Below are 18,635 nucleotides of genomic sequence, written 5' to 3' on the forward strand. Positions count from 1 at the left end.
TGTGTTTAAACATTAAACACCAAACTTACCTAAAATTAAATTTACTAAAAGAGCCTAACCACTTGATAACCTTCTCCTTAGATCAAGTACCAAGAACAATGCTACAGCAACTGTTCATATTTAAAAGCAACTTTCTTTTAGAAAGGGAATGCTAAATTCTGTTCAGTACACACCGAATCAACTTGGTTTTATTTACCTTTCTACAAAGTAAATATTTTACACTACCTTGCACCATCACTGCATGACGCTATTTTTACAATAAAATAGACATTTTAAACAATAAAGAAAGAAAATTACACAGTTTACAAAATGTCACTCACTATATACTAAAGTGTTACACTATGAATAAATAAAACTACTCCCACGACAAACAGATTCGATAAACACGATAATAAAACATGACAGCAACTACTCATATTTAATTGCCTAAACTGTGTTTATAATGCTTTAACTTTAAGTTGCTTCATCTTTGGAGCTTTTTTCTTCATTTGGCGCTTCATTTCACGATCCTCCCACTTTTTCTGTTTGTCAGGATCATCCTCCTGAAAATGTTGTATGTTGAATTAAAAGATCCTTCAAGTAACAAACAAATTAAGTGCCTATTTATATAAAGTACGACCAATCCCCCTTTCACTTACCGTGACAGATTCCATACAACGCTACAGACATAATACAAAATAATCTCTCACAGGTATACAAAAACTCAACATCAGGAAGGCCTCTAAAAAAATTGCAAAAATTCAGTTTTGCATCTCCCATTTATATTCATAAAACAGTATCAGTATACAATGAGTCGCAGATGTCAGAACGTAAACAACGTTCCTAACATTTCTGAACCACCAGCTGCATACAGTTAACTCGGCAATTACTTACCAAAAGAATCCTCTCTTTCTCCTGCCTCTTTTTCTCCTCCCTGCGGGCCGCTGCTGCTTCTGCACGAACAAAATGAGTCGTCTTCAGGAACGCCTCCTCGACACGCAACCTGTTTTTCTCAGCCTTATTCTTTGCCTGTAAAAAAACACCAAAACCACACTTTTCCAATATTCTGAACCAAAAGGCCCATCTGTAAATCAATTCTCAAAATGAAGACTTGTATAATGTAACCCTAACTTATACAGTTGTTTTAGAGGTAAATACTTCAAATCCAAGTCACACCCGACTCCATGACAAAACATCTGAGTACCATTTGTTCACATAAACACATTTCAATTTCTTACTACCAACCAAAAACCTTACACTTGGGGTACAAGGAAATAATATGAATTTTTCAAACTTTACCATCACACCTTGTCATCATCAATCAGCATCCACACGAAGAGTTAAAAATTCCGTTCTAACCCGTTATTAAACAAGATGAAGAAGTATCACTGTTACTTCGTCCCTGAATATGGCAGTGCAATTATCACTGATGACGAACATGATCTGGATTAAATGTCATAAAACTTCACACATACCTCTTTACTTAGTTTAAATCTCTTAACCTTATCCATGCAATAAAAGACGAACTGCAGCAGCGGTCGCATCTGTATCACAGCTTCATGTATTGCTTTTCCTTTCACAGGAATATTGAACGCAAATATCAGCACTTTCTTCGTGTCTGGCAGCTTGGTGACATTAAAATCCCTGCGAAGTAATTCCACATCATGCAGAAAATACATTTATATTGCATCATTTAACACAAAGAATTTAAAAGAAGTAAAAACCAAACGATACAAATTAATAACCATTGAAAGATGTATCCTCAATTAATGGTACCTGCACCTTGTCGTGGTAGGGGGGGGGGGGGGGCTGGAGTACCTCAGTGACCCCAAGAGCTACTGGTAGGGCCTCCCTAGCCAGATTGGTCGAGGGGGAGAGGTCATACTAAGACAGGTACCCTGGTCCTCCAGGTTGGGGGTTGGTAAAAAGGAATATGTTTCGAGACCTCAGTCAAAGCCTCGGACAGACAGACCTAACAGAGGACCGAATGGAAGAGGAGAATTTAGGAGGCCATGGACCGAATACGGACCGCAGAGCCATAAAAGAAGAAAGAATGTATCAACTGTGATAAACTTTAAGAATTATTTTTCCCACAATTTAAAACTTGTTCATAAGAATTTTGGGTGAAGTACTGAAAAAAGATGGCTGTCTTCTGGTTGCAAGGACCTCTAAAACGCCGGTAAACTTCTACCAGACTACATGGCGCAACAACACAGAAGACAGCCATCTCCAGACTCGCCGCCACAAAAAACTCAAATCCTAATTACCATAATTAATTCACCTAAATACATACCAAAATCCTTTAATTATGAGGTTTACGTGAGCAAAAATAAATTACTGGAGAAAAATTTAATGTGACTCACTCAGATTGCTTTGGTCCTGAAAACTGATCAGAGAAATGGATGTATTCAATGATGTCAGCATACTTGTTAATGATTGTAACAATGCGTGAGTCCAACAACGAGGCTGCTACCTCGACAATCTCACATAAGAGACTGAAGTTGGAAGGCAACCCATACTTCTCAACAGACCTTCGCTCTGGACAGTAGATACTCTGTTCATAAGAAAAATAACTGAAAATTAACCCTTTGAATTTAAAGTTTGTCTAAATTATTTAAGAATTCAGTTCAAACATCCATGCCTTGAGTGGGATTCGAACCCACGGTCGGAGCGACCAAGCGGCAAAAGGCCCACGCCTCAGACCGCGCGGCCACTGCGGACCCCTAATTAAATACGGACAACATTACTATCCACATATTTAAGTAACTTACTAAATCAGCCATGTCTTTTGATAGACGCAAAGCAGACCTCTTTGTGGCCAAACAGAAAACAAAACTATCCATATCTTCCTTGTTCATGTCCACTTTGATGTGCACCTGGTCACTGCTTGGTCTAATGAACTGCGCCATCACAGATACCAAATCTTGTCTCTGAAATAAGAAACATGATCTACGTTATGCTCCACTGAAGAGAAATCTCATATCTGAATGGTATGATATGTTGCCCCATCTCCCATCATTATTCTTTAAAGAAATGCGACGAAATTCTTATGAAGTTCATGTGCATATCTGCTGAATTATGTACACATTTCTGGCTCATACTGTACTTTATTAAACGGGTATTTCACGGAATATAGACAAACGTATACAACTACGTCGTGTACATAACGGTCTCCTGGAGTCTGACTTGTAGTTTGAGCAACATTTTGGAGGAACACGCAGGCTCCATCTTCCAGCCAGAACATCAACACTTTCACTGCTGTGATAACCTCAAATCTAAGAACCAAATTATATTTCAGGATAACCGCAAATTTTCTTCCTTATACACAATATCATTCAAGAGGTGTCTTTCTGTGGTACAGCGTGAATATTTTGAATGGTCATTTTACGTAATTACCTTGAGCAACTTGAGTTCAACAAGCATCCCTTCGCAACACGTCCGGCCACTGCACCAAAGAGTATAAACGCTTTCGGAGTCTTTCGAAAGGCCGGGATTCTCGTTGTCTTTTGTCCCATCATCACCTACCAAATTAAAATAAAAACCTAAAAAATGCTGGAAAACAATAGCAATCAGAACAAGCTACAGTGAAATGTGTAAGAATGAAGCTCACGATTGGAAATAACCATTATGCTTTTAACAGAAGAAATTCTATGACCTGCCACTACACACACCTACTTCCATTCAGCTATGTCGCTATTTATCTTCGCTTCTTATAGACGGTACCCCAGGAATGTCTGGAGACAGACCTACGGTCTGAAATAATTCCCAATGTACACGCAGTATGAAGAGCATGCACGGTACCAATCAAGCAAACGCGGTGAAACACAATTTTATTTAATCAATAACTACCGTGTTTGCCGCCACACAGCCGTAATGAGCTCAGCCTAAATCACTACTATGGAAAGCTAATTCAAGCTATGTTGACATAACACCACCGCATTTTCCTTACCACTGGTGATATGACGACGAGCGGAAGTCAATCTTGACTTGTGTAATGTTACTACAATGACAGAATCTTAAATGAGAAGTTTTGTTCGCAAAATAAGCACACCTATGAGACTGAAGTTTTCCTCTAGCAGACTTCTGTGTGACGTAAACCAAGCATTTGCCACTTTCCTGTTCTTGCTTTTCCCTGCGAAGAAGTTCAATGCATAAACCACCAGTCCTGCAACCATCAGTATCTCCAGATAGAAGCTGTCCCAGTCGGTGCGAAAATGCAATGGAACCTGGAAAACATAATCCACGTTTCCTAGTCATTCTAAACACGAATTTATGCAGTGCCTTAAAGAAACGTTTTCGTCTTCCTCAGATGTTTCCACTTTAAGTCAGTTGTCATAAACTACCTTAAAACAAATTTCTGTAAAATAAAATTAAATTACATTCCTACATAGGAAAGTACATGCACGTGAAATTATATTTTGTAAAGATTTCAACGTATGGTACAACAGCGTGCCCTGAAATCAAGGCTTCTCTGTATTATAGGGAGGTCCCTCATTTTTGTTTCATTTAACAATGCCTTTTCAGCCAATTTGGCTCCTGATTATCCACGATAATAGTGAGGTATTAAAGAAATTATCAGCTACACCCTGCAGAACTAAGGTCACTGTGAACCAGTAACATTGGTGCATCACAGCTGTTATTCCTTTGTAATTGTTTTGCGCTCAGGTGCACACAATTCTGACCAAAAAGCTTACGTCTTTGTTGGAAGAAACTCCTGAAAGGAATCTGTTTCTTATCAATATCTGAAATTCGCTCCAGCTGTAGACTTTCTTCCGCAATGAGTTCATAAAAATCACCAAAGAACTCACTGTAAGTCTTCTGATCACCATTTACCTCTCCCCTTGAACAGTAATCTTGTTGACTGGCATAAGGATGCACTGAAATAACCTTTTCCAAACATATTCTGAGAAATTCTGAAATTTCTTATCATGGTATTTCACTGTTGTAAATATTATCCACAATGAAAACTGCACAGACATACATCTGCTATTAAATGTATTGAAATACATTATTTTGCCTGTTGTTCTCATGGTACCTTGGTTATGGTAATTTCTGGTGCTCCCCTCTCATCCATCCTGACACTGCTGCCGACACGTTCACCGTCAAAACCTTCAAACTCCTCTTCATCTTGGAAGTGGTCAAACTCGCTTTCATCATCCTGAAATAATACACACATCCCTAATCCTTGTTTTCAGAAGTTTTATTCTGAAGGATAAAATAAACTACCACCCAAAATCATTACAAAAAATGAAACTACAGATATGATGAGCCAGATAAATATTTTTTTGCTGCATGTTTTAATAAACAGGCAGCTGCTTCTAGGGTTACAGATTTTAATCCATTAGTTGGCTAGAATGTTTAATAGATACAAATAGGTGAAAACCTTTCTTCTTATTGAAGATGGCTGTCTTCTGGGTTGTTGCGCCGTGTAGTCCGGTAAAAGTTTACCGGCGTTTCAGTGGCCCTTGCTGCCACCATCATCGCCCTGATGACCTCTAAAATGTTGATAAACTTCTACCAGACTACATGGCGCAACAACCCAGAAGACAGCAATCTTCACACTCACAGCCAAGAAAACCTCAAATCTTTTTTTCTCCTTCCGCCCTTTTCTCTCCTGCATGGAGTATAGGGGCCTCCCTTCGGATGTTTCTGATCTATTTTTAGACATTTGGTAGGGACTCCTTGGACAAGTGATCAGCCAATCGCAAGGCCTCTACCAGAGACGTGGGTGAGAAATGGCCGACGAATTTTATTTATGGGGAGAACCGAAGTACAGGTTCTGTCTGTGTTAAATTTGTTTGATAAAATACAGAAGTTTTGCACTGTCACCATATTTGTAACTACTGACTAACAAACAATAATTAATGTATATTTTAAAATATTACTGTCACCATCTCACAACTTCACACAAGAATCATCATTTTTGTTACTTCAAAATTTCATACCTCAACAATGGCATCATCTTCTTCCCCATCCTGCTCTTCATTTACCTCTTGAACTTTTTCAGTTTTCCTTCCATTTTGCGCCTGCACTTGTTGATAATCTCTTTCTTCATCTTCAAAATCTTCAAACTCAGCAAACTCGTTGTCCTCTAAATCTTCTTTGTAGAAAGACGAAGCCCAGATTTGTGTACCAACAAGCACGATGTGCAGCAGAACCAGACCAAACTTCATTGTCATCGGCCCCTTGTAATAGAAAACATTTTTAACTGCAAGTCACAAAAGATTTGACTTGTATTCCCTGGATGACAGCCCCTACACACAGTCACAAATGACGGGTGTAGTTCCAGAACTTACTCAGTTCATTTAACAAAGTCTTTGAAATAAAAAACTTTTCCTGAAGCAGATTTGGTAAATTAACAAGGGATGTATTCCTCTGGGAAACATAAAAAATGGACTCAGTTTTGGAACTGCATTCTTCATAAAAAAATTCAAACACAAATGCCTCTTCCAAATAAATACATTATTATTTTGCAACTCTGGTAAAATGGGCATGAATGTGTCTTAGGATGTCGAATCAGTAGTGTACACAGTCTCCACGTCTCGCAATACCTACACACTCAAACTATGACTTAATGGCCTTGATTCAAACAAGTGTAAAGTATAAAAATAATTCTTCTTTTGATTCCCTACACACGCTACAGTCACGCAAATTATACACATCAAAGTTCCATTATAACTGGTAGGCCTCATAAAACTTTAATTGAAATAAACTCGGTTTTACTGAAAAATGGGCCACACAATTTATTTTAAGTTTAATGAACAAACCACAAAAGAATGCATGGCTGAAAAATCTATCCATTCATTGCAGCAACTCTGCGCATTATCTCAGGGCCCTACAGTTACCTTGGTCCTTAATTTCCATATTTTTTTCTATTGGTCAGTTATCAATAACATCAATGATCCTACACGCCCTTACTTTACTAACTGATATTAATAATGCTGTCAAAATCAAAGCAGGAAAGGTTAAGGTAATCAATCAGTTTTAAATTTCAAATCGAAACTAATATGCACAACATTTTTGAAAATAACATGGGGAAGAGATAATGGAAAAGCAACTAGTTAAATTAATTACTATAATTTTAAAATTTGTCAAAGAATACTTTTGAGAAACCGGTTCGGGTCCGCCTATACACAAAATAATAATACTAAGTATAGAGATACTAAATGGAACTAACAAGTAGGTGGAGAAAATGAAACGCTGCAATTTCTGCCAACATAAAATGTAACGATATAACCAAACATAAATTAACATAAAATATATTACGCTTCGTCGAACCACGTTTCACTTTCACCACCAGAAGTGCGTCATCAAATGAAGATATGTTAATTCTTACGGTGATCAAATAAAATGTATTCTTCACTGTTTACACAATCATTAGCTGTTTGTATTGTCGTAATTTAATCTGTTCTGAAACATTGCAGTATAGAAAGATAACCCCGATAAGTTGGATAAAATACTGATATGTGTAATTACTAACAACTGACGTCCATAATTTATTCTCCACCTAGAAAGGACGGCATAAATCATTCACACTTCTCAACAAAACACTCCGTAAATAAATATAATAGAAATCCACCTTGATCATTACCTACAGCAACCACGAATCACCTCTAAACAAACTACGGACATTAACTCATCACAAAATTTGGTACAGGCTGAAAACAATATACTTTCCTGCCATCTTTGAGTGGAAGGCGACTAATATCATACGATACACCACCAGCACCACAGCTCAGTTGATATATTTGATCGCCACAATTGCCCCCATCCAAAAAATCTTTACTTACATTGATTTGAAATTTTCATGCCCGGACACTTGAGAGAACCCTACTTTATGGTCTATTTTAAGGATACAAGGCCGATTGAAAGTACTTATAAATTTATTCTTGTCTTTATTAAATGCACTGTGTACAAATTAATTCAAAATGTAAGCAACCATAACATGTCAAAAGATAATGTTGTTCTTTATCTTATCCATGTATGTAATCCGATTTAATTTCCTTTCCCCAAACCAATATGGTCACAATTAACATAACTAGGCGCTTCATAAGTAAACAATACACCAAAAGTGGAACATAATGTAAACAAGATCATTGGTTTTCTATTTAACATTACCTGACACTGTTATTAGCTGAACACGGATGGAGATGAATGGAAAATATGTTTCATGCATAAACATCTGTATTCAAACTCATAACTTTTGTTCAATACTTCAACTTCAACCAACATGAAACAGTTCTCCAGTCACTTCATGGAAAAGGGGGGGGATACTGAGAAGTTTTCAAATGTCCTATATTATGCACATATTTACCATCTTTACACAAAAAAAGAAAACTACTGCCCAATAAAAAGAAATCAGAAATACCATAAATTGGTGTAACTAACTTTGTGACACTTGCAAGACTGATGTGAATGTAATTTCAGAATTATGTTGAAAGTTGTTCTGATTTCCGACTAGATTATGAGAACAAAACGAAACATTAGTAAACAAATACAGCAAGTGTTCAGACTGAAGTTAGGAAGTACAACTATGCAAACGTGTCAAATACAGTTGTCTTGGGGTCAAATTAAAATTGATAAAATAAAGCTAAATATATTAATTTCTTGAAATATACAGTATAATTAAGCTTAAGCAAAGTTCAAGTATTTCATGTTAAACTTTAACTAACTACTTGTCTTAAAGACATAAAACAGTATAATATAAATAAACAAAAATGTCCAATGACAATATTAATATAAAACAGCTTGGAGAGCAAATCATACACACTTACCAAACCATAATTTCATGCAGTAATCCTCTATTAACTGTATACTTTGTGTTCCTGAAAAATGTCATGGTTGGCAAAACAAAGGCCTTATAGGAAACTGGGATGTCATTACACCCCTGTCCAAAATAAATATAAATTTTTTTGTGTGGAAGCCATAAATTTGTCTGCGTGCACCTATACTGAAAACTGTACATGCATAAAATGAAATAACGAAGAACCAGGTGGAAATGAAAATCCGCAGATACTTCAGAAGATGGCCGTCTTCTGCCTTGTAATGCCACAAAATCTGGCAGAAGTTTAACAGCATCCTTGCTGCCTCCATCATCGAAGTGATCACCCAGATGACGGAGGCAGCACGGTGCTACAACCCAGAAGACAGCCATCTTCGGACTCACGACCATGAAAACCTCAAATCCTATGCAGATACTTCAAATCTGCACCCACTAATATCACGACTGGCAAGGGATTGTTACACTAAAATAAAATAACAAAATGCAAAAGTTTACTAATACTTCTTATGAATATGTAAAATAATATCACTAAAACGTTCATAATACTGTATTCAGTTCATGCTTATTATAAGGAAACATTATTTCTACATGAATATCTTCTAACGCTATCAGTATGTGTTATGAAACACATCGATGTAATGTGAAACAAATGAGAAACTGTCACCGAAAGGGCCCAAAACAAACAATGTGCTCAGTTATGCAATGGAATGGGCCCCATAAGATTCAAAAAGGTGTAAGACAGTTATCACAGCAGCTCAGTTAGTGACGCCATGACACAACAGCAATAGTTTCAAATCAAAATGAAATATGATCAAATGAGGAATTCAACTACTCTAAAAGCCTGATGAATTATCAGTAAGAGGAGACAATACTTATACTGGAATGTAAAAAAATTAAAAATGCAGCTTACATGACAGTAAATGTGTCCCAAGTCAAATGATTTACATATAAATGCGATGCACATTACTGCGCACATTTACAAGGTGCATAAAATGACATGTCAGAATTATTTACAAAGAAGACACTTCTGTACACACTGTCTGTGTAGATTTGTAAAGCACAGTATTACGGCCAAAAATATCAACCACTAAATGTACAGAAAGGGACCTGCCCCTATCAGCAACTGTGTGTTATATCACGTTCGTCTGCCGTCTCGTAAAACAATCACACACTCACTTTCCCAGTTACAGACTCGATCGCTCATCGGCTCACTAAATTACTGTCACCCCCTTCTACAAACAGTTCTGACCCTGTACGCGTCTTCCACGGTTATTTATAAACTATAAAGTGCAATTAAAATTTTCAGACTCAGTAAATGTGATACAGCGTTGAGGGCGGTTACTTTCATACTGACTTATTTGAATTTAATGAAGCAGATTGGCATTCAACTGTATTACAGTCTTGCAGAATGGAACATCCCGCATTTTGATGAAATCATTTATTACGATATTGATGCCTTTGGAACCTGGTTTCTGCTTCTGCAGCCATGGGATAATGGCATGATTACAGGGTTCTGCACACTTTCTTTCCAAAGAAGAAAAACAATGTTTTAAAAAGAACTTTACATCTGGTGTGAGAACACACTGTGTCACAAAACCAGCATCCATTGGACGGAATGCAAGTTTTTCCTCTAAGAACGCTATCATGGTGCTTACGGATGTGGTCTCTGGCCAAGGAGTCGGCCACCTGCTTGGAGGCCAGCACACAGGTACGCCTGCGGCGGCTTCATCACGATAGATCACAATTACCTGATAGCCTTTCTCCTTCATCCAACTTAGAGTAACGTGCGTGAGTGTACGTGAAACGGGACACATTCTGTTACCAAAATGACTGTCTATTATAGTCATCAAATATGTATGACTTTCTTTAGTAAATGAATAAAAATGCTGGAAATCCAAGACAATAATTTCTCCTTCATGGTCTGCCAAGAATGCATCAACTTCTTGAAGAATCTTTCCAACTTCCATCCCATACTGTCCATGAACAAAGTAAATATTCTTGTTCCCAGTTTTTGTTCCTAAGCGAAGATCTAAGTACCTAAAACAGACAAACAGAGGAATGTCACAAGTGAAAAACAGCGCATCAATTGCATCGGATAACGAATCCGCAACATAATCTAGAGCAGGCGTGAATTTGTGATTCCGTGCAAGAATTATAGAGCATCACAACATATATCAATTAAACAAACCCAGCAAGTGGATTCAAGTTTTGTTTTGGAGACTTATATGGCACTCATATCATGGCTTAAGAATATGTTGCAGACAAACAAACACAAGTGATTGGTGCCTCATTAAATTAATATTCAAAGTAAACAACTCCATGCAGCAGAGCCCTCATTTAGCAGCTGATACTTGCTCAGCTGGTCAAGAAATTCCCCTACTTTTGTGGAACCCAGAGGTTCAATACCACGTTCACAAGAGCCTGCGATGCAGCAAATATATTAACCGGATTTGGAAATAAAAAGAAACTTTCCACATAAAATGCACAAATTGAAATCACTTGCATTTAATTACACAAGTTATATGCGTCTTACTAACCTGACACCACCGTACAACTGCTCTTTAATGGAGGCATGCTGAGTCACTGACCAATTGAACACAAAGTGTTTCACAAGTGGACCAAACACCTTTGCCAATCGGCGCACGAAAGGTAAAGCATCAGGAGACAGGCTTGATGAAGGTGTGATGCTGTAGCTAGCAGAGTCATGAGAACCTGTTGGGCAATTACTGCTAGGTCAGAACACGGTAAGTTCCACCAATCGAACAGGATACAGAGTGGAACCTATAATCAGTCTGGATGTGGTGAAAACAAGACAAATCCTTGCCAATACAGGGAATTAAACCCTGGTCATCCAGCCCATGGTCATTCACTCTGCTATTAAGAATTAAAATCCTACCTCACTTATGACAGCTAACAAAACTACTCTAAACTGTCACAATTATTCACAATTCTAATGACAATAATACAAATAATTCAATTGCATTGCAATGACACATATTACTGTTTCCACAACATTCCATATGTGACACACAAGTGAGTAAACTTTTGCAGAACACAAATTTTTGTGCTCAGTACTGTCATCTTCCTGTCAAACCCCATTCATCAGACACAAAGACCGTCAATTTCAGAATAATTTGCAGCTAACCTGGAATAGCCAAATATATTAGTGGCATATGTTGTAATGTTTCTGGAAGAAGTGACATCCAGTTTTCCAGGTCATCTCCAATAGCGGCCTCCCTCGATTTTTCATTGATCATTTTACCTCAAATTAAACCTGGTCTGCAGTAACAACAACTTTCAGCACATCTTATAAAACTTAAAACACGTAACTGAAATATTTAATACATATCACAATCACAGATAAAACGCCACGGCCATATAATTAATGATTACTCCTTTTCAAAGCTGAGAATGATTCATACATCCCCATTACGTAAATACAAACACTTCGCATGTCACTTCAAAATTTCACACGCAAACTCATGACGTTTATGTTACTCCCACCAAGCTCCTTCCGGAAGTTCATAAATTCCCTTCTCTACAACAGATTTCCCGCAGTTTCTTCGAACGAGTTCGTCACATCACCGAAAGCAAGCATTTTTCTCCACAATCAGTAAATTATTAAACTGAAAGCTTTTAGAGTTGGCGACGGCCCACAGATTGGAGGGTAGATATAAATGTAATGAATAAGTAGTCTCGGACAGCCGATAAGGGGTGGTGTTGGATGGGCGGACGGCTAACAGCACCTCACAGCAAACACTAGTAAGTGACAAAATATTATTGTTTAAACCTTCCAGTTCCCTAATAGGCAGGGAATTTCTTGTCCAACAGAGCCACTTCCGATTTCAGACAGTCTCATATCTGAGAGACGATGACAGCCATCTATTGGCTATATTTTTAACGAATAGTTGAAAGATTTCGTCAACGGATGGCGCTTATTTCATAAAAAGTACAAATAATGTGCAGCTACATGTGTGTCGCCACTTTGTCCTTTCTATCCATTCGTCTCCCAAATGTCTTATTTCCATGGCTTTTCTTACTTCGTTCAACCATCTATTTCGAGGTCTTCCTATTCTTTTGCGTTCTGTCGGTATCCATTCCCATAACTCTTGGGCTAGTCTCTGCCCCTGCATGTGTCCGTACCAGAGTAACGTTTCTGTTTCAATAGTATCCATAATTGTTCCTTGAATTTCCATCCTTTCTCTGATTTCTTCATTTCTTAGGTGTTCGAATCTTGTTGCACTGCAGCGTGATAATTACGTATATTTTATTCTTTTATGAATACGATAGGCTTTCCTTATGGGTCTTATATGATACTTACTGTAAACAGCGATTATTTCTTTAAACAGCGTTAACCAAATGATCTTTGTAATGGTGAAGCGTGGTGTTTTCTTCGCGGTACGGACTGAATCTTTAAATATTATTTACGTGCCTACGCACTGTATCTATGAGTTTCGCGTGAATCTCACTGTAAACAGCGATTATTTCTTTAAACAGCGTTAACCAGTTGATCTTTGTAATGGTGAAGTGTCGTGGTTTCTTCGCGGTACGGACTGAACTAAGATTCTCACTGTAAACAGCGATTATTTCTTTAAACAGCGTTAACAGGTTGATCTTTGTAATGGTGAAGTGTGGTGTTTTCTTCGCGGTACGGACTGAACTAAGATTCTCACTGTAAACAGCGATTATTTCTTTAAACAGCGTTAACCAGTTGATCTTTGTAATGGTGAAGTGTCGTGGTTTCTTCGCGGTACGGACTGAACTAAGATTCTCACTGTAAACAGCGATTATTTCTTTAAACAGCGTTAACAGGTTGATCTTTGTAATGGTGAAGCGTAGTGTTTTCTTTGCGGTATTTTCCCATTTGCAATTCAACACACGCGCGCGACTTTAAATAAGCAAAGAGCGTAGGACCATCTGGCACACGAATCCGTTCCAAGCGCTGAAAAAAGTTGACAACAGATTGGCTAGAACGGTATTCCTGTGCCTAAAACAACTTCGTGGAACTCTGGAAAGAATAACTGAAGACATATGTTGTTTGCAATACACGTCATTGTCTTACAGATCGTATGAAGAAACTTAGTTTTTTCCTTGGCGCAAAACAATGCCTCGTGACCAAAGCCTTGGCGACTAGGGGGCTCATTAATGTCGACATCCATGCAATCTGTACCAAAATTGAGTGTCGAAAAATTAAACCTGTAAAATTTATTCATTCAAGACAAGAAACCACGACTAAGAATTGCCGCAGATTCTGAAAGTTTTGTGTAACTTTTTACGATATTTCAGTGACGGATAAAGAGTGAAAAATCAATATTTACAGCTGACATCTAAGTTCAGAACACTGGCTTCAGTGTCAACATTTGTACACATATAATAAACCACGTGAAAAGGCACATATATATCGTTTAATTCTGATAGGAGGAACGGCTCGTGGTCATATCACGTGATCCTCTGCGTAACATTTACAATCAAGCCGACTTCAGTATTTTGAAATCCACGCTCCTCTTATATCATAATCTATGTCACAGGCTCCACAATCTTGCTCTGTGTCACTAGGGGCAAATTTCACAACTTATATTTTTGTTTCAAGCGAGATAATTGTCTCGAACATACAAAAAAAAAAAAACATATCGGGTTGGACCTCAGAATCACTGTTGGGTCACTGGACTTTGCTTCTAAGTCCAAAGTTTAATAAACTACAGCGAGAATCATCTTGACGTCATACGGGGTTTCAACAAATACGTAAATGATATTTTATTAAAGTTTTGATAAAAATTCACAAGTAAAGGAGGGTCGGAGTCCATGTCTGGGGTCGTCAAGGGCAGAGCCCCTCAGAATGGTTATTTTAACTGACTGCATCGTACGGACTGATTTTGAGGCAAAAAAAAAAACTAGCTCAAAGTAGCAGACAATTTCCTGTTCATCAACGTGAGCAGAGTAACAAAATGCTCAGTAGCTACAGCAGCGTGGTACAACACGCGGCCCGCGGTCCACGTCAGATTCGAGGCCACTTTTATAACCAAGCCCGCGAAAGTATTTGTCATCTTTGTCACTAGTTGATACAAGATCATTTTATTTTCTTTACTACTAAGGACATTCAAGACAAAATCCTGATTCTCATCTCGTCTGCTGTTTTACACGAAAATCTACTGACTTTCAAAATCCCGCCACAAAACGTAAGTTCTCCAGGTAAAAATTTTGTCAGGAGAAAGTTTAAAATAATATGTAATTATAGTAATTTGTCATTTATAAATAAGTACTGGCTATCAGTTTTCAAAAATGGTACCAACGGGTGTCCAATAAAAGTATTAGTTTTCTGACGTTTCGGAGGAACATAATGCCTCCATATTCAGGGCTATCTTAGGAAAACAAGCACTGACAAATGAACTCGTTTCACAATATGCATGGAGAATGTTTAATTGAAATTCCAGGCAGATTAAATCAAATAACAGTCTTTCTAGTTCAGAATGCAAAGATATCTTTCGACCTATTAGAGACAAAACATAAGAATAATGACTTCACATCGACATAAAGTGAAATCAGTTCATTTGAAATCACAGTCTGTTCACGTGATTGGGGCGTGAACAGACTCCGCTGATAGTTGCTATATCACACCGTACGATAATACTTGTCGTTAAAACTCCGGCTACAGTTTCCGCTTACCGGATTATAAATAACAATAAGTTTAAATTAATCTGTCGTAGCAACGTGCTTCGGTAGTCGGGCGGTGATCTTGCAAAGACAATTTAGACATTTTGAAAAACAGTAGGATTTTTAGGTTATCACAGCGGTATTTTTAAGCTAAATGTATTCTCCTCTTCTATATATACATATATGTATAAAATCAGAGTGAATATTCATTTAAATTTGAAATATTGGTATTCCTGCCTCGGAACTGTCTAGTAACATTCAGACTGGGCTATTTTGAAGGTCAGAGGCAAAAATATATTTTGACAAGTGTTAAAATGGGAATAAACACGCAATGCGCGTCACATGTTCATAAATAATCATATGTGACGCTTCCCCCCCCCCCTCCGCCCCGAGACCAAGACATCCTGTCTCGAGAACTTGTTGATCTGAGCACTGGCTTTCCTAGAGATAACTTTAACAGCATTGAGATCGGCTGCATTAGGGATTGACTGCGCCAATATCGACCAGTCGTTATATAAATATCGACCAACCTGCATATCGATATAGACCAATCGACTTAGAGATTTCGATGATCGTTGTATCTGTATCGACCGAAGAAATTTTTGTATGTCGACCGACAGATAAAACGATATCGACGAAGTGATTTATCGATATCGACATCGAGTAATCGATATAGCGATCACCAATCGACAGGCTTAAGTAGACCAGTCGATATAGTGATATGTGCAAATCGATAATCGACACCGACCAGATCACAAACATACCCAGAACAAAGTAACATAATCTAACGTAACCGATAGTAACCAAACCTAAAAACCTAATCTAACCGAAACTAAATTAAAGTAACTAACGTAAGGAAACCTAATCCAACCTAACCTAACCTAACCTAACCTAACCTAACCCAACCTAACCTAACCTAACCTAACCCAACCTAACCTAACCTAACCTAATCCAACCTAACCTAACCTAATCCAACCTAACCTAACCTAACCTAATCCAACCTAACCTAACCTAATCCAACCTAACCTAACCTAACCTAATCCAACCTAACCTAACCTAATCCAACCTAACCTAACCTAACCTAACCTAATCCAACCTAACCTAACCTAACCTAACCTATCGCAACTTAACAGAGTAATTAAAAATATGGAGGTGAGAGGGTGTTTATTGGATTCAGGCGGCGTATGACTGGAAGCAGTGGCGGATTTTTTCGAACACTGTAATGAACCTTCTGATTCGATAAAAGAAGATGAATTCCTTATCTAGCCGAGCGACCGCTTGCTTCTCAAGAGGGATTCTGCTCTGTGGAGTACAGCCTTACTTTTAACCCCATCCCGAAGGCCGACACAATTTATTTTGAGCTAAGAAGGTAAATAGACGCAAGCGAGGTGCGCTGAAGCCAGCTGGCACACGGAGACGTGCGGGCTAACTTGCTCGGTACATCCTGACCGGTCACTATAACACAACACGCTTATTTCTCTGTGACATTTACGAAGACGTGAGTGGGACAGCTACTTACGTAAAGGAGGCTGAAACTCCCTGCTGTGACATTTGCAATAGATAGCAGGCCTTCTGTGCTGTCCAATGTCCGATGTAGGACTTCTCACGTCTCTTGGGTGTGCTGACATTACACGGCTTATAACATTTATTTATGGCTACGTTAAGACAACTTAATCGCTTTAGTAACTGAACTGGCGTGTTCTAAATTAGGCCTTTTTATATTTCAGTTCTTAGTAAAAAAAAATATATTATTAGATTTATTTGAGGTTGTCAGGGCGGTGAAGATGTCGATGTTATCTTCCGACCTGAAGATGTAAACAGAATGTTCCCCCCGAAACGTCGATATCTACCTGCAACTTCAGACGATTGTAAAAGTCTTGTAAAAATTATTTTGAAGAATTTCTGTTTGCGACTCCACGTTTTGAACACGAGCAAAAACGAGTATTTATAATTTCAGTATCTTATCGCCCTGACTTTGAAGGTGCCTTAAAATGTTATTGGTTATTGACTGATAAAACGTGTTTGTATGTTGTGATAAGGGTTCCCATTTTTTTTATTTAGATACGGAGCATGGCTGCAGCGATAACATTAGTAAAATGTAACAGGGCAACAACAACAACTTTGTTATGGAAGTGGAATGCACACGTCGACTGTCACACTTACCCCTCGATGGTTACGACGCACGTGCAGAAACAAGAAATGCTCAGAGTACTTTAATTTGAATACTTCAAAGGGGGAGACGCAGGCGAAAATTACAGTACAATTTCACACGTTATTTATTCATATTTATTAGCTGATTTATGGTTAATTTGTCGACGCCGTGAATATATCACACTCTACGTACAGAATGACTCATATTAGTGAATAATGAATTGGAAAGAATCTGTCTCCATGCTAAGATTTAAACTCGGGACTTCCAGAATACGAAGCACTCAGCTGTGACGTTTCGGTGGATTTTCATGTCGCAAATACAAAAAAAAAAAATATATATAGAATGTGCAAACCGGAATGACGTACAAAGACATTCATTACCGTGAGCTTTAGCTAGAACTATTTCACAATTTAAATACTAATACATTCATAATGCATAAGTAAAACTTCGCCGACAGCCGATAAGAGGTGACCCTCGGTCTGGGAGTTGGGTGGGGGTTAACAGATCTTCATCGCAAATAAAACAGCGTGTTACATAATATTACGCAGAGCCTTGGATTTTGAAGATCGACTAAAGCAACAACACGTGTATAATACAGGAATTAATAAATGAAAATGCTAATAAAATATAATCTTTAACATATTATAATTGCAGGTAATCAATGACTCTCGATTAACTAAGATTCGGCGGTGTGGCCATCTGCCAACGAGTCCCACGACTAAAGTGCATTTTTTGGTTAAAAATTAATGCCTACATTGCTTAAAGATGGCAGTGATAACAACACAAGTTTTGTATCACTGGAAGTCTATTTATTTTTTATTTAGTGTTCTGTCTGACGACAGGTCCATATGAACAGGATCCTTCCATCCTTTTCTCGGACTGGGACCTGTTCATATACGTTCTTGGCAGATGATCCAGAAGTGGTTTGCCATTGCCTTCTTCTGTGTGTGAATGGAGTAATTGTTGGGATGCCACGGAGGAAAACTCCGTGTTGCCTAGACCACGGCCTTGCCCAACACAAGTTATAAATTCGGGCACCGCCGGGAATCGAACCCGAGACCCCAGGATTAC

At 38.1% G+C, this 18,635-nt stretch overlaps 2 protein-coding genes across 5 annotated transcripts; both read right to left on the reverse strand.

Annotated features, from left to right (window-relative positions):
- Positions 1 to 156: 156 nt before the first annotated feature.
- LOC110827274 (PAT complex subunit CCDC47) lies at positions 157 to 7,687 on the reverse strand. 4 transcript variants are annotated; one of them, XM_087346142.1, is made up of 10 exons: positions 7,571 to 7,687; positions 5,925 to 6,164; positions 5,015 to 5,137; positions 4,031 to 4,205; positions 3,376 to 3,500; positions 2,751 to 2,909; positions 2,343 to 2,533; positions 1,455 to 1,623; positions 874 to 1,008; positions 157 to 542 (listed from the first exon to the last, which is right to left on the reverse strand). In XM_087346142.1, the coding sequence occupies exons 2-10, from the start codon at positions 6,156 to 6,158 to the stop codon at positions 438 to 440; spliced, it is 1,416 nt and encodes a 471-aa protein (XP_087202268.1). In that variant the 5' UTR covers positions 6,159 to 6,164; positions 7,571 to 7,687; the 3' UTR covers positions 157 to 437. The 4 variants fall into 4 exon arrangements, with proteins under 4 accessions (XP_087202268.1, XP_021914462.1, XP_087202269.1 ...); XM_022058770.2 differs by having other exon boundaries at positions 7,559 to 7,681; XM_087346143.1 differs by lacking the exon at positions 7,571 to 7,687 and adding an exon at positions 7,316 to 7,439.
- Positions 7,688 to 7,854: 167 nt separating this feature from the next.
- Positions 7,855 to 12,616, reverse strand: LOC147874171 (PI-PLC X domain-containing protein 2). Its single transcript, XM_087346153.1, has 3 exons — positions 11,907 to 12,616; positions 11,299 to 11,473; positions 7,855 to 10,798 (listed from the first exon to the last, which is right to left on the reverse strand). Exons 1-3 carry the CDS (start codon positions 12,016 to 12,018, stop codon positions 10,126 to 10,128), a joined length of 960 nt encoding a protein of 319 aa, XP_087202279.1. The 5' UTR covers positions 12,019 to 12,616; the 3' UTR covers positions 7,855 to 10,125.
- Between the last annotated feature and the right edge of the window lie 6,019 nt (positions 12,617 to 18,635).

The sequence above is a fragment of the Zootermopsis nevadensis genome, unplaced genomic scaffold, assembly GCF_977971745.1.
Source record: "Zootermopsis nevadensis isolate Lab colony 2312 unplaced genomic scaffold, Znev_1.0 Znev_ptg000010l, whole genome shotgun sequence".
Lineage (NCBI taxonomy): Eukaryota > Metazoa > Arthropoda > Insecta > Blattodea > Termopsidae > Zootermopsis > Zootermopsis nevadensis.

Excerpts from the sequence above, each read along its gene's own strand:
- LOC110827274 (XM_022058770.2), bottom strand. Across the intron at positions 4,206-5,014 it reads CAGAAATTACCATAACCAAG|GTTCCATTGCATTTTCGCAC; the intron begins GTACCATGAGAA and ends TATGTTTTCCAG. Across the intron at positions 1,009-1,454 it reads GATTTAAACTAAGTAAAGAG|GCAAAGAATAAGGCTGAGAA; the intron begins GTATGTGTGAAG and ends GTTTTTTTACAG.
- LOC147874171 (XM_087346153.1), bottom strand. The coding sequence starts at position 12,018 with ATGATCAATGAAAAATCGAGGGAGGCCGCTATTGGAGATGACCTGGAA. Across the intron at positions 11,474-11,906 it reads AATATATTTGGCTATTCCAG|GTTCTCATGACTCTGCTAGC; the intron begins GTTAGCTGCAAA and ends ATTGCCCAACAG. Across the intron at positions 10,799-11,298 it reads CAGTTGTACGGTGGTGTCAG|GTACTTAGATCTTCGCTTAG; the intron begins GTTAGTAAGACG and ends TGTCTGTTTTAG.